The sequence below is a fragment of the Diadema setosum genome, chromosome 10 (assembly GCF_964275005.1).
Source record: "Diadema setosum chromosome 10, eeDiaSeto1, whole genome shotgun sequence".
In the NCBI taxonomy this organism is placed as follows: Eukaryota; Metazoa; Echinodermata; class Echinoidea; order Diadematoida; family Diadematidae; genus Diadema; species Diadema setosum.
In genome coordinates this window covers 12,994,713-13,010,932 of record NC_092694.1, presented here as the reverse complement: position 1 = coordinate 13,010,932, position 16,220 = coordinate 12,994,713, and the positions used below count along the sequence as shown (strand labels likewise).

General features: G+C 40.3%; 3 protein-coding genes and 1 non-coding gene across 5 annotated transcripts in view; 1 reads left to right on the top strand and 3 right to left on the bottom strand.

Moving 5' to 3' along the window:
* Positions 1 to 1,019: 1,019 nt before the first annotated feature.
* The window catches only part of LOC140234292 (dual specificity protein phosphatase 23-like), a 50,307-nt gene continuing 35,106 nt past the window's right edge, over positions 1,020 to 16,220 (bottom strand). Inside the window, exons 1-3 of one of the 2 annotated variants that reach the window (XM_072314356.1) lie at positions 8,364 to 8,475; positions 5,259 to 5,543; positions 1,020 to 1,433 (exon numbers count right to left, since the gene is read on the bottom strand). In XM_072314356.1, coding sequence (XP_072170457.1) covers positions 1,236 to 1,433; positions 5,259 to 5,528 — 468 coding nt within the window. In that variant the 5' untranslated portion in view covers positions 5,529 to 5,543; positions 8,364 to 8,475 and the 3' untranslated portion in view covers positions 1,020 to 1,235. Of the gene's footprint in view, positions 1,434 to 5,258; positions 5,544 to 8,363; positions 8,476 to 16,220 lie in introns of those variants that run through there. The other variant, XM_072314355.1, reaches the window with a different exon arrangement.
* Positions 7,756 to 7,862, top strand: LOC140234548 (U6 spliceosomal RNA). The gene has a single exon (XR_011901638.1). It is a non-coding gene; the product is annotated as a U6 spliceosomal RNA (small nuclear RNA).
* Positions 11,412 to 13,153, bottom strand: LOC140233760 (uncharacterized). Its single transcript, XM_072313858.1, has 2 exons — positions 13,148 to 13,153; positions 11,412 to 12,572 (listed from the first exon to the last, which is right to left on the bottom strand). Exons 1-2 carry the CDS (start codon positions 13,151 to 13,153, stop codon positions 11,412 to 11,414), a joined length of 1,167 nt encoding a protein of 388 aa, XP_072169959.1.
* On the bottom strand, positions 14,248 to 15,372 carry LOC140233759 (uncharacterized). Its single transcript, XM_072313857.1, has one exon. The coding sequence runs from the start codon at positions 15,370 to 15,372 to the stop codon at positions 14,248 to 14,250; it is 1,125 nt and encodes a 374-aa protein (XP_072169958.1).

Below are 16,220 nucleotides of genomic sequence, written 5' to 3'. Positions count from 1 at the left end.
ATATAAATTAGATTATTTCAACTTTTAACCATTGAAATAAATCAATTCTAATGTAGATAAGCTTGAAAAAGTGCCTCCAACAAATTTTGGCAAAAAAAACAATAGAAAACAAAAGATTGAAAAAACAATAAAATACATAAGAAATTAACAAAACAATAAAAAACAAAAGAAAATGATTTTGATTGCGCTATTTTTTACTAGAAAATTGTTTGATGTGTCTTAAGGAACTCTGACACAAAAATTTAATAATCCTTCAGTCTTTTTGATGAAGTTATAGGTGAAAATATGATTTCATGCGTTAATTTGCATAATTAATTTATTAAAAAATATGAAATCAAAATTTTTCTATTGTATGACCATGTAATCTTGTAGTTGACATCTGGCTCTATGTTCAGGCAAAATTTTGCGGCGATCGCGCGATCGGCGGCCGAGATCTGAAGGGGGGGTCAAATTGACCCCCCCCCCCAGTAAAAACTTGGTCTCAAATAGCCCAGTTAGAATAGGGTTAAATAAAGTGAATTAGCCAGACCTGATGATCTCCTTTTAACAGGATATTCTTTTACAGGGTTGTTAACAGATAACGGCACATGCTGAAAGCATAGTGATAATGATAGATGTGATGTGTCAAGCAATAAGATATACTTCATCTTTCTCAGGTAATAAATCACACACTATTTTCCAATGTAAACATAGGAAAGTTGCTACACTTTTTCGTCAGAAATCAGGCTATCAACACATATGATACTATCACCCAATAATATGAGTGACATTGATCTTAACCATATAACCACTGACAGAAGAGTTTTATTTCTGTTAACAAGAGGAAAGAAAATGACAGCTGCTAGTTCTACAAACATACATTTAAAGAAAATGATAAAGTTATAGCAAGTTTCTCAGATAGCTTTCTGTACAAAATAAAAAAGGAGAGAATTAAGATTTCTATTCTAAAAACACTGAAGTCATCTCACAGCCAATGTTACAATAAAGAGACAAATTTCGAATGGCAGTCAAACTACCAAAGCCAAATCTGTACACATGAAAGGTACTCAAATCTGCAACATTGCCTGAAACAATCTGAAATTCAACAACTGTAGAACACCAATTACCAGAGATTAAAGAGTAGCATAAGGAAGATTTCAAGATGACTTTATGAAGGATGGCTACTTACATCATACCTCCAAAAGTTTGAAAAAAAAAAGAGAGAAAAATCTATGGTAAGAATCAAATCTCACAACTCATGTGGACTGCATCTGGAGGAGGGCGAAGTAGTCGTGCACCAGACTTTCCTGCTCCGCTGTCTCGACAGAGCCCGGCCGTTTGTGCCGCACCTCCGCAATGGCCTCGGCTGCCGACATCTTGAGGTGCTTGACGAGATAGCATGCCACCATGGTTCCCGTTCTCCCTCGTCCTCGCATACAGTGCACCGAGACAGCCTTTTGAACCATGAGACAAGAGCTCATACGTTATTTTCATTATCAATGACTACAACCTGAAACTAAAATTACAAGATTAAAAAGAGAGTCTATTTTTCTCACAAGCAAAAAAAAAAAAAAACCTAGAAATGTCGCTATGGCGACTGATGCCTCCGCCATAATGCATGATTCTCCCAATAGGTGTATAGTACAATGTCTTCACAATGTGTGATGACAGTTTCACATAACTGGCAAAATATCGAAATGACAGGTTTGTCAGAAATATCTTGAATGTTCACTTTCCTTGAACTGGGTTTGTTATAACTGTCTAAGAGTGCAGGTACACATATTTGGGGAATTGAGAATTTCTACTTGACTTCTGACCGACCCTTTTATGAGTGTATGCATTGAGTAATTTCCAAGGTATGAAGAGTATTCAATTACAGTACAAAATATATATATATATATATTTTTTTTTTTTTGGGGGGGGGGGGGCATTGAAACCTGGCCTTTGACCCTTAACCTCTGACCTTTGACCTTCTGGCTGGAAATTTCCCAGAGACTCTCCATTAGGTAATGCATGTATATATCAAGTTTTAAAACTAATAATGCAAGCATTGCCTATACTAGTATATGAGGGAAATAGTAAAATTCTGAGTAGTTGACGTTGACGTTGACCTCTGACCCGACTATTGACCCATAACCCCTAAATTCCCTAGATTCATTTCAATTCAATTCAATTCAAAGTTTATTTCATTTTTCGACAAAACATATATATATTACACTTCTTTTGACAACAGAGAATAAGGTAAACAGAACATTATGTATCGAAGAGAATGTAAAACAATTGAGGAGGACCTTATAGTAATTATAAATTGTAGTTTAAAAAAACAAAAAACAGAAGTGACCGAAATAAAGTACATGTATAACTTTGCTTTAAGTGCGAAAAATGGAGAGACCCACTAAAAAGACAGAGCTTGTAGAATGTGGGCCCCTCTGGAATAATAACATCAATGGAAAGATTAATTGAAGCATCATAAATACAAAAGGAGAAAAAAAAAGAGAGGAAGAAGTCTGGAAGCCCACTGAGAATTAGATTCACAGATAAATACACTTACTATCATAGACGTGAACAACATGGAACAAGACTAGACAACAAAACAACTGCTGGAGAAAAGGTTGTACGGGACAAAACGGGATGGACAAGACTAACAGACGCGAACAAACATGAAACAAGACTAGACAACAGAACAACTACTGAAGAAAAGGCTGTACGGGACAAAACGGAATGGAAACGATTAACAAATAGAAGACAAAATAGCAAACGAAAATGCACAACAGAGACAGCGATCTTCAACAGAAGCGTGTCAAGAGAAACAGATGATAGTTGTGGAGGAAAAAAAGTGATATTGTAGCGTCTGAAAGGAGAAAAGCAAGGAAATGAAGGGACATGAGAACAGGAATAAGACAGACATTCATGTCTTTGACTCCTTTGGCGAAAGCGTAGATGGCAGCAGACATCCAAAAGATTACAATTTATTCTTCAAAGAGGAAAAAGTGAGTAAGTCTGTATGTAAGAAAGAAGGCCAAATGGCTAGTTGTGTCCTGCATAGTCATACGACTGCAATAGAAAGGACTTTAGTCTCCTCTTGAAAGAATGTATAGATGGGGCGTTTTTATGCCTCCGCCACGAAGTGGTGCCGGAGGCATTATGACTTCAGGTTGTCCGTCCGTCCTTCCGTCCGTCCGTAATGAATTTTGTGGACAAGGTAACTATTGAAACCTGTTGAGGTATCCTAATGAAACTTGGCATGTATGTGTATTAGGGGGTGAAGTTGTGCCTATCAACTTTTGGGTGCACATGCTCAAGGTCAAAGGTCAAAAGGTCAAGGTCAAATACATAAAATTTCACTATTTCCACCATATCTATTGAATGCCTGAAGATATTTTCTTGAAACTTAGTGTATACATGTATTACCCAATTAAGATTCTCTGGTGAAAGTTTGGGTCATGAGGTCAAAGGTCAAAAGGTCAGGGTCAAATACATAACATTTCACTATTTCCACCATATCTATTGAATGCCTGAAGAGATTTTGTTGAACCTTCGTGTATACATGTATTACCCAATTAAGATTCTCTGGTGAAAGTTTGGGTCATGAGGTCAAAGGTCAAAAGTCAAAAGGTCAGGGTCAAATACATAAAATTTCACTATTTCCACCATATCTATTGAATGCCTGAAGATATTTTCTTGAAACTTAGTGTATACATGTATTACCCGATTAAGATTCTCTGGTGAAAGTTTGGGTCATGAGGTCAAAGGTCAAAGGTCAAATAAAAATATTAAAACTTCTTTTTTTTCTCTGTACCTTGGAAAATTGTTCAAGGTATGTTCATGGAACATGCATATAATGTACTGACTGGAAGTGATTATCTAGAGAATGTAGGGTTCATGGGGTCAAAGGTCAGGGGTCAAAGGTCAAGTGCAAGACTTCAAAATTTTACTATTACCCTCATATTTATGCAATGCCAGCAGGGTTATTTTTTTACACTTGGTGTATGTGTGTGTAACCTAATAAAAATTCTCTGGAAAGTTTTTTTTTTCTCTTTTTGCCTCAAAGGTCAAAAGGTCGAAGATCAAGTGAAAGTGCTGAACTAACTTTTTCCTCCATATCTCGGAAGTGGCTCGAGTTACCTTGAAACTTAGTACATATTATGCATGTTCTACCTGAAAGTAATTATCTTATGAATTTTAGGGTCAGATGAAAATGGTAACAATTTACTATTCAATTCAGAAATTGCACTTTTTCTCCACACCTGTACCTTGAAAATTACTCAATGCCTAAATGTATGAATGGGTCAAAGTCAAGTTAAAGTCCTTAAATCCCTAGATACATGCTCTCCTATTCATCCAATTAAACCTACGTCAAGGAAGGTGAACATTCAACACATTTGTGACAAACTTGTCAAATATTTTGCCAATTTTGTGAAAATGTAATCACACAGTGTCCACATGTACTATCTAGACCTATTGGGAAAATCATGCATTATGGCGGAGGCATACCAGTCGCCAAAGCAACATTTCTAGTTTATATCATGATTCAGAGAGTTCCAATAATTTGGGCCGATATAAATAAGTGTATTTTTAGCAAGGATCATGCGTAAGAGGGGTAAATGAAATTCATTGGAACGCCTAGTGGGATATTCATGAAATGATTGGTTTTTTAGGAACATGGAATCAAAAATAATAGATAATCCCTGCCAGTCACTACATGCATATGTACCAAGTTCCATGAAGATACATTGAACCATTTGCGAGAAAAGTGATATTGCAACATTTTCACCTAACCTTTGACCTTTTGATCTTTGACCTTATGACATGAAACTCTCTCTGGAGAATCTTTACGCAGTAGTACATGTCTACACTTAGTTTCAAGATGTACCTTTGGGCATTGCATAGATATGGGGGAAATAGCAACATTTTTAGCATTTGACCATGACCTTTTGACCTTTGACCTCTTGCCAATGTCACTAAAATCTACTCAACTAATTGCGGACGTACGTACGTACGGACACACGGACAACCCGAAAACATAATGCCTCCGGCACCACTTCGTGGCGGAGGCATAAAAATCTACTTTCCACTTCTTAAACCTGGGAACATCAAAGTCCGAGATATTTGATATTTTTCTGGTCACTCCTTCATCTGTCTTCATTGTCTCGGAGATCTTTTTCAAACTACAAGTAAATTTTCACTGCACCACTTCAAATATTCTCTGACTTACAATTCAAATGCACTTGTACACATCTTCCTTGACAGCATTCATCTTAAATCCATTATTACCCTACCTCTTTCTTGCTCTCCGCCTCTTCGACGACCCGAACGAACTCTGCCACCTGCTCCAGAGTGGGCGGATGGAAGTCGTCGATGCCGATGGGCACCCAGGTGATGTCTTGCATGGCTTCAACGGGCGGGCGACTCTCCGTCGTCAGGGAGACCAGATACCGGATGTTGTTCTCCCGCAGAAACTGCAGGTGGCCCACTTCGGAGGGCATGCCATGGGCAGCGAGAAAGTCAGACACCCAGGTGAAGAAAGGTGGAGGCGTGGTCGAACTCATTACAACACGCACAGGCTGTAAGAGAAAGTATGATAGCATTAAATGGTATACACTGAACTCATAGCATGCAATAAATCCCACACATAAGAACAGCTTTTACAATACACTGCCATATGTATCTTCATCTTTGCCATGGAACAGAAAATCAGGGAATAATTTTCCTGGTATCAAACAGCAATTCATCATGTATTTTTGATATGACTGCTATACAAAATGTCATTTGTGTAGCAATTTCATTGTACACCATTTTGTTCAAATGTTTGTCCACCGACTAAAATTGCAATTCAATTTGGAGAAGGGAAATTATTCCTGAAAATGTATTGAGTGAAGATTTTTATGCCGTAGTGCATGACAATAAACGATCTGAATCTGAATCTGAATCTGAGTGCCTTTCAGAGGAAGTTGAAAATTTGCCCCTAAATTTGACACGCAGTCTACTTGCTATTAATTTTGTTGGGGCTGTGAATACAAATCCAAAGTAGGTTGGTGGGAATAAACATCTGATTCTAGTCTGGGTTCATTGTCACTCACAGAGAGTAAGTTGAACCTGAATAGCATCATGTGGTACATTTAAAACGCAAAGTCGAGAAGAGAATACAACTATGAATATGTGTTACATACAATAAGAGTAAGAAGCTGAAATACATCAAACTGCAGTTTGCATTTAGACAAAGTAGGTGATACACTTCAACTTCAAATGATATACTCTCTTTTTCAAGAAGGGAAATATCGAAGCTCCGACTGCTTACAGCTCCTTACAATACGAAATAACAATTCCCTCTGACAAAAGCAAATGGTCCCCATCTGGAGACTCTGTCACTGTGTACCAACATACAACCCTTTTCATTAAATACATATATAGGCCTATATATAATTACTATGGCGAGGAGCAACACAAAGTAAAATGAATGAGATTGACAAGATAGCTTGTATTCAGCATGACTTCAAACTACCAATCACATACATTGTGGGTTCACATCAGTTCAGTACATACTGGACAAATTACAAAACATATAATACAGAAAACACCATCAAATTTGTTGGAATTTTCCTTTGGAAGATACCACCCGAGCACCTTACATTAAACTGCTTGCCCATATCAGTGATATCAGTGTTCTATAATGCACTGCCACTTAACTGACTGATGAATGTAGTCATTTAACACACAGTTACATGATAATGATAGTAATACACGAGAACTTAACTCACCAACAGCTAGGCACTTCAAACTGATATCAGCTTACCATAACAGACACAAAGCACCACTGGTTGCTTTTGAGCTACAAAACATAATAAGATAGCACCATTAAAAAAACAACCTATTACATTGAATACTACTGCATAGCTCACACGCCCCTGTCCACGAAGGTTTCACCTGTTGAACATCTATCCCTTTACTCTATTCAACGCCTCGCAAACCTTCTAGGGTAAACAAATGTGCACCTCACTGGTATAGGGCTTCTGACTGGCATGCAATAATAAGCATGGTACAATTCATTGACTTACTTTAACACTCTCCTCGCAACTCATATAGGTTATTCCAAATAGTGTACAATGTATTCCATTTCCTGTTCAACTAAGATGAGTTCTCTGGTACATGTAAAAGCTACACTTGGGGACAAAAATTATAGCATAAAAGTGATCCCTCTACCAGACTACAAAGTGCATGTAACCTTACATGTAGGTGGTCTAGACCTCATGAAATTTCTTGCAGCACATAGATAATGAAAGCTGCACTCACACTTTGTTTTCAGCGTTGCATCTTGTCTAAATACTGATTGCAAAGGTTTTCGTAACACAGACGATGTTAGTTACAGCACTCTTTGCTCTTGCCATGTGAATGAAAGCAGTGGACAGGCTGAATATGCAGACTACAGAATTACTTCCCATTTTGACCGTCTCACACATACAAAGCCTCCGGCAACGTGAACACATGCTGGTTTTCCTGCTGCAGTACAACAGCATAGCTCTCAACGCACACGGACAAAGGAAGTTCTCATTTGAATACCACACACACACAGGGACACACACACACAGCACCAGGCACGGGACAGGGGCATAATTTACACGAGTTCTTTTTATCCGATCCACTCGTGCGCACTTCAACAATGATTTACGGACTATTCATGGCAAACGAGACTTCCCTGGTCTTCTGTGCGCAGCAACCTGACCTAGAGTGTTAACGTCTGCTCTAGGGTATATAATGGTACGATTTCATTGCTCAGTCGTGCTCGCTTCGGCAGCACATCTATTAAAATTGGAACGATACAGAGAAGATTAGCATGGCCCCTGCGCAAGGATGACACGCAAAATCGTGAAGCGTTCCATATTTTTACGTTTTTTACACATAAACTCAAAATTTGATTGTTGTGCACATCTTGCAATCACATTAACTGACTAACAGTTACACAAAAAATAGCTTAAAATTGCATTTTCCAAACTCGTTTTAGTCAAAAAGCTTTGGAAGAAATGATTATTACAATAAAAATTCACACAAGTAATTAAGTCCAAGGACCACAGCTAGCTTATAGCCAAACCTTTTGAGGCCCAACAAATGGCCACACATGGCTGGGTACTCACAGTCGAGTCACACACTGCTCACAGCTCAGTGATGTATCACAACAGTTATATTTTCTGGCTACTCTTCAGCAGTAGTAGTGCAGAACAAAACAACATGGTTCAGACAAAAGAGGGGTGCACTACTACTACTGATCAGCTGATAGAGCTAAATAACTACAAAAATATTTTGTAACTACCTATCATAACAAGTAGATCTACTCTAATTTTGACCAATCTATACCACAGGGGCACAGCACAGCAAGCCATATACGGTACCTGAATCGGGGAAACCCCCAACAATAGCAGCTGGCCTGGGCCTGCCTGTAAGCTGTAGTATCAGCACTGTGGTACTGTCACGTACACGTACGTGTCAATGATCATCCGTGCGTTGAACTGGCACTTGCTGGATATGGAGAGCAGGGCTCGATCAAAAACTTCGCATCTCTGACGAAGTTCAATAACTTTGACATCGTGACGTAGTCCCTTTATGTAACGATAGGAGATCGATGACGACGAACTTGGCTGCTCGTTTTCCCATCTATAGAATGATGCAAGTTGAAAAAGTCGCCTTTCTCTTCACCAAGTTCTCACTTTCACATCTGGCCTTGACGTACGTCTCTGAGCTCTTGTCTCGTTATGGATACTTGTATGCTCTAGATCCCAAATTGCGTCATAAATGATGCACTGCACAAGAGGGATGCAGATGCACGTCGACGTCTCGCGCGCTTAGATTGGTAGTGGCTTGGTGGGTGGGCCACTGAACTCATGTGTAAAGTCCAGTGGGTCATGGGGGCATCACATAGCACACGACTGTGACAGTTTATCCGTGGTTATAACCTCGACCCACTTTGCGCAATGATCACCTTTGACCAAGCAGGGTTCAAGCAGGGTCACAGCTCTAGGAAGGGGGGGGGGGGGGGGTCACGTACAGGCTGTTGGTTTGTTTCTTTTTTTTTTTGGGGGGGGGGGGCTGCTTGTTTCTTATAAGTTACAAGATACTAGTATCGCACTGAGACGAGAAGTCGATTGGCACTCTTTCATTTTTAATACTTTAAAGTAAAATCGTATTCCTTAATTTTCGGGATCCTGAACGATGGTGAGATTATGTAAAGGACAGGGCCTGTCCATCGAGATCGGTCTCCTGCCAATAAAGTAATATCTCTTATTGTCCTAAAATAACTAACTTTCACATTCCTTGTCATTTTTAATTAGTACGACACTTGTCTTCCTCTCTGTATTTTGTTTCTGTGATGACTATAGGCCTAAGATACAGAACATTAACTCTTTGTGTACGTGCCACCTTCATTTCCTCTCCATGTGTTTGTGAAATTTGTGCGCATTAGACTCATTGGCACAGAAATGATTAAAAGGCTTATAGATAACAAATTAAATTGGAAAGCAAATACAGAAACAAACCAGGAAAGTTTTACTCCTTCAACGTCTTTAAATGATCACTCGCTTTCATGGTCATGTATACAGGCATATACGTGACAGTGTTCCTCAGGCTGTTTTTAATTGCTTGTGAACAAAGGCAAAGTTCAATTCATCAAATAAAGCGGGAAGGGATAATACGCAATGCTATAGCTGGAGCGTATACAGCATGTCACAAAACAAAACTTTTGATTTTCCTCCCTCGTCTTTGTCTCGGAGAATTGTGACGCGTGTCTTTTTTTTTCGTCGTTCTCTTATATCCTTTCCTGAATAATATTAATTATGTGCACATTATGATGTCTACTGGGCCTATTGTGTGTGATAGTGAAGTGTTATCAGCAAATTTCATGCACAGTATCAAAGATATCACTTGAAGAACACTGTCTACGTCTTTTCAAACTTTATTTTCACTTTTTAACAAGGCCTTATAAGAAATATGTGAAATTTGACATGCGTGTCGTTAGAAATATACATAACCCGCATGGCATGAGATAATAACGTATGTTCATGTCTACTTGATCATTAAATTTAGTAACAACAAAAAAGAGACTATACACTCGTACTCATACACTCTGCGAAATAAAAAAGAAATGTGGAGGTACCCGCTGAAAAGACTAAGCTTGTATAATGACGTGTGCGTACCTCTTACCGTGGATCAACGTAGTTCCAAGCTTTTCCAGTAAAATTTCCCCCATCACCCCCGCGAGTCCACCGGCGAATGGATGCTGTCTCTTTCACTCCAGAACATACAAGTTGACGTGAATTATACTAATGAAAAAAAAAAATTGAAAAGAAACAAATACAAGTTTCTACAATACTAGTATACTCCCCTCTGATAACGTTGCTTATTGATAATTATACACTGTACTATTATTTCATACAGAAATCATTGTCTGTGTGTGGTAAAAATTTAATGACATTTAAACTTTCTTAGCACTGGAAAACATGCATTTCGCCGCAGAAAATCAGAAATATCCATCACAATGGGCGATAATTCCTAAATTATGCGAATAAATGAAGTATAATTGGAATTCTATCAGTAATAATGAAGTACAAGATGAGGAGGGTTGCATATTCCTCGTGCTTTAGGCAGGAGCTTCACACAGGTGGAAGATTCAAAGTCTATTGTCATGATAATGAGTTTGAGTCTTCGAGTGTATATAAAGGAGGTGGATATTCCACGCCTCTCATCTTTCGAAGTGTGAACAAAGTACCTTTCCAATATCACGACTACGTGAAAACAAAGACACCACAGTCATTCAATTCAACAGGCACATGCACTGTGTATTATGTTCGCCCTAAAGGGGCCTTGCGTTTATATGCCATTATCACTCATCAATCACAATCTCATCAGAATGATAAAACAGTTTCCGTGCGGAACAAGGGGAGGGAATAAGACCTGTTGTTATCAATGCTGTATGTATGCAGCGTGTGGGCGGGACCCTCCTCATCTTGTACTTCATTATTACTGATAGAATTCCAATTATACTTCATTTATTCGCATAATTTAGGAATTCTATCACGTAATACTTCGTACAAGCTTCAGAGGGTTGCATAACAATTCAAAGAGCATCACGGGAACTGTTTTGTATGTCATACAGTACAAATGGCAACTATGAAAGAAAACACAGATGGCAAAATAGCATTCATGTGTATTTCTGAGCAGTTTTAATACTCATACTTCGTTCAGTGAGAACCACGACCAAAAATAATAACATCAGTTGACAAGTTGGATAGCAAAGCGGCAATACAAGGCTGTTACAATAATCTTGGTAATAACATTAAGTCGCTGTATATGTCAGAGGTTATACATGAAGGCACTGTTGTATACAATGTTAAACAAAACACATATCGCCACATTCAAGTTTATACACAAACATCATTTACGATCGTCTAGGTCCCAAGATTTAGGATAGTGGACGCAAAATTTTGTTCTGTAGAAGGCTTAAAGTAGAACTCCCTAAAGGTTCTGGAGTTTGACCAGTTTGCTCTAGCCATTATTTCATGGATCGAAACACCGTGGCAAAAGGCAGCTGAACTGGCCGCACTACGATAGCTGTGGGCCGAGAAAATTGATGCATCTATCTTTGCTTTGACTAGAACATTCTTTAACCATCTTGCTATTGTGGCGTTCGACGCCTTGTTGTGTGGCTTCCTCGTCGAAAGAAAAAGCTTTGTCTCCTTATTAGCCTGACGAGCCACTTCCGTTCGTTTGAGATATTCCTTTAGAGTAGACAAAACGCAAATTTTTTCATTTGGAGTGTAAGCTGGTAATTCAACCGACTGGGAAGCGATATTCGCCTTGGGTGACGTTGTCTTTAACAAACCCATAATTTGAAAACTTGCACATTCATCATTTACAGTCATGTACGATGTATCAAGAAGACCTAACGTCTGAACTCTTTGAGCTGAAACAAGTGCAGTAAGAGAAATAAGCTTTTCACTCAACTGGAGTAAATCGAGATTTTCATTAACATCTAAGGAACTTAAATAGTCCAAAACCTTGGAAACTTCCCAAGTGCTCGTGTACCTCGGTTTCGGGGGTTTCTCATTGAATATTCCCTTCATCAATCGTATGATAAGCGGATGCTTTCCAACAGAATAACCATTAATAGGTGGTAGCGCAGATGATAGCGCTGATCGATAACAGTTCACTGTAGAATAGCTCTTCCCCAAACTTTGGGAAGACAAAAAATTAACAACATGAACTATAGTTGGGTTAAACGGATCAAACGATCGTCTATTACACCAGTGTAGCCACTGGGACCAAGCAGACTCGTACTGTTTGTTGGTATTTTCCCTCCATGAACGGGAGAGAAGACGTCTAGCGTCCTCCGAAAAGCCTTCTGCTTCCCACTGTTCGCCGAGATGGTCCAGGCGACTAGCCTGATGTCTGGCAACGTTGTGGGGAGGGGCTCTAGACAACCCCGTGGGAGGAGAATGGGCGGGGCTATTAATGACTCGAGGAGGATGGGGTACCAGGGCTGGGCTCTCCACAATGGAGCGATGAGCAGCGCCATCTGGCAGCTGTCCTGATGTAACTTGTGCAGGACTCTAGAAAGAATGCAAATAGGTGGAAATAGATATGGGGTTAGCGAACTCCATGATAAAGAAAATGCGTTAACAGCGCATGAAAGTGGATCGCGTTTCCATGACACGAACATCTGCAATTTGGCATTGTGTCTACTAGCGAACAAATCAACATCAGGTGTAAATGACCTAGACAGAACCATCGCAAAAATATGTGGTCGAAGGCTAAGTTCTTTGTTCATGTCCTTTCGAGACAGAGTGTCGGCCTCAATGTTATGAATGCCTGGTATGTAAGAGGCCGAGAGCCAAACATTCCTACTAAGGCACCACGACCAAATTTCCCTTGCGATGCAGTCTAGATTTGGGGTATTTCCTCCCATCTTGTTCACGTAAACCACTGTTGTGTTACTATCTGATTTCACGTGAATGTGTGTATTGGTAATTACATCACAGAGCGCTTGGATTCCTCGATATACTGCGAGGAGTTCAAGCTCATTAATATGCAAAAGTGATTCGTCTTGCCACCACCTAGCTTGAACAAAGGAGCCGTCATTCTCACAAAAGGCTCCCCAGCCTGAATTACTTGCATCAGTGCTCACTGTCATGGATATGTCGGGCAAAACTAAGCATGTCTGAAAACTTTCAATAGGCTGAGAAACCCACCAGGCTATCTCCCGGAGCTCCTTTTTCCCCAGCTGGACATGAGTGTTGAAATTTCCGTTTGATTTCTTAAGCTCCTTTGTCTTGAACCATTCTAATGTGCGAAAATGCAGCCGCCCCGTAGGGATCGCATCAAAAGTGGAAATAATCAAACCAATAAACTTTGCCAGGTCCCTGATAGTAACTCGGTTTGACGATAACAGAATTCGACCGCAACTCTTTAATTTCACCACTTTTTCGAGAGGTAGACTAACTGTCATTTCAACCGAATTTAGCTGAAGACCCAAATAAATCAAAGCCGTCTTAGGTGTAGTACTTGATTTCTCAAAGTTGACTAGGAACCCTAAGTTTGTCAACAATTCGACGGCACATGTAGTATTTTGTGCGCTCTCTTCTTGAGAACGTGCAAAAATGAGAATGTCATCCAAATAAATAACTGCACGAATTCCCTTACATCGAAGGGACGAAATGACAGGTTTCATGACTTTAGTGAATACTCGTGGGGCCGAGCATAGGCCGAAAGGTAAACAATTGAAACAGTAGAATTTTCCATTCCACGAAAAACATAGAAACTTTCGATGCTCATCGGCCATTGGAATTGTGAAATAAGCGTCTTTCAAATCAATTGTCGTTAAATAATCGTATGGCGATAACAGTTCCTTAACATCTCTGAACGTTTCCATTTTAAAATGTTCATGTTTTACAAAGGCGTTCAGGTTCTTCAGATTGATAATTGGTCGGAGATCTCCCGATTTTTTAGGAACTGTGAATATAGTGGATAAGAAGGCAACATCTCCCTTAGCAATTTCGCTAATTGCACCTTTCTGGCAAAGCAAATTGACTTCTTTTTCGATGGCAGCTTTCTCCTCGTGGGAGAAAGGAAAAGAAAGGGAGTTTCGTGATTGTTTGGGAGTAGAATCAAAATTGATTTTGTAGCCAGTGATAGCATCAATTACCCACTGATTGGATGTTATAGCCGACCAAGCGTGTCTGAAGAACCTGAGTCTTCCTGCCTGGAATTGTTGATGTTTTGAACTTACTAGTTTTTTGAGGAGTCGTCACGGGCATTTCGCTGCTGGCCAGCAGTCTCCCGAAATCTCGGAGGGGGAGGACGAGAGATCGTGGCAGGCCGGAACGATCTCTGTGGAGGTCCGTGACGGTTGCCTGACCGCGTATCGCGGTAGTTGTCATACGGGCGAAACGCCGGACGTCTGCCACTCGTGAGGTTGCCAAAACGGCGGCGGTATCTTCCTACTGACGGGGCGATCTTCTGCCCCACCAAATAGGTATCTCCCACTGATTTCAAGGTCGCCGAAAGGTCACCACCGAAAAGTGTCTGACCCACTGGCACGGTTCGGCTGCAAATTCCCCGATACTTTGGGTTGAAAGATGGCTTTAAATCTTCTCGACGCTTCATCGAGATTTCATACGTGGCGTGTCCCGCCAGCGTTATCCCATCCAGCGCCAATCGTTTGACGCGGCTCGCATCAACTGCCCTCTTGTCGTCGGCAGCATCATGAAGTTCTGCCAGGATATGGGCGTAAGGGATCATTCCTCGCACTACGGCTTTTTGAAGTTTTTGGGCTCGAGAGTCGGCCGCTCTAGCTCTGGTAGGAATGGACGCCCATAGCTGTTCATCGACACGGGGGGCACACAGCGCCGGGACGTTTGCAGGCGTCAGATATTGCTTATCCAGTTTTTCAAGACACTCAGTCTTTGGTGGCATGGTCACGGCTTTTGTTAGCCGGGTAGAAAGTGCGTCGAAAACGGGCTTTCCAAGCACCTCGGGGCCATGACCATATAATTCGTCGTCAGAGTCAAAGCCAGTGTTTTTGTTCACTTGTGCAGCGGAGAAAATCTCAAGGTCCGTTTCTGGGTCATAGCTGACCTGACGGCTGGGGGACGACACGCCTGATACAACAGACGACTCCGCAAAGATGCTTAACAAGTCATCTTCATCATCCCGGCTACGCCGAGGATGCCCGCCGGCAGTTTGGGGCACATGCTTCGCATGCTGCCCGGCGGGATGTTGAGCGTCAGATGGTTGGTTCTCCATTAAAGCTGCCAATTGCGTTTTTAACAGTTCGAAATCCGCCATCGACGGCACAGCAGCTGTGGACGGGACTGGGCCTGTCGACTGTCCCCCGACTTCCGACATATCCATAGTTGAGAAACTGCGTATGATAAGAACGAAGACGTAACCTCCTGCCGTTCACACAAGAAAAAGATGAGAGGCGTGGAATATCCACCTCCTTTATATACACTCGAAGACTCAAACTCATTATCATGACAATAGACTTTGAATCTTCCACCTGTGTGAAGCTCCTGCCTAAAGCACGAGGAATATGCAACCCTCTGAAGCTTGTACGAAGTATTACGTGATAGAATTACTTCATTATTATCATCCCTCACGTTCGAACCAAAATTTACGATATACAAGTCTACTAAAGTATTTTACCAAAGAGTACTTTCAACATGCTCAACACAATTTTTTTCGTTAATGCTCATATGTCATGTACGCAGTACACAGTATTTTGGCATGTACACAGTACACAGAATTTTTTAACATGATTATTCATGCTATTATCATAACGTGTAGGCCCTAAAAATGCGGTGGTGGTGTTCGTTATTGCTCATAATCCGAAATGAACTAAGGTCCGCCAATTCTGAAATATACAAATTCCCTGTAATAGGAAAATTTGGTTAGTCAATTTCGAAGGTTCGTTAATCCGAAAATTACAAGAAGGTGCGTATACAAACCCTTCAAATTAAGAACCCCAAGTTTATATTTGTATAACTGGAGTAATCTTCGGAATAATGTACCCTTTTTCAATATCGGATTGACGAAACTTTGGAAAAAAATTAACCTTCTGAACAAAAATTTTTCAATTTAAATTTCATAGTTTATTTCATTTTTCGACAAATGTATGTCTCACTTCCTTTGATAACAGAGAATAAGGTAAACAGAACATTGTGAAATGAAAAGACTGTACAACAATTGAGGACCAGTAA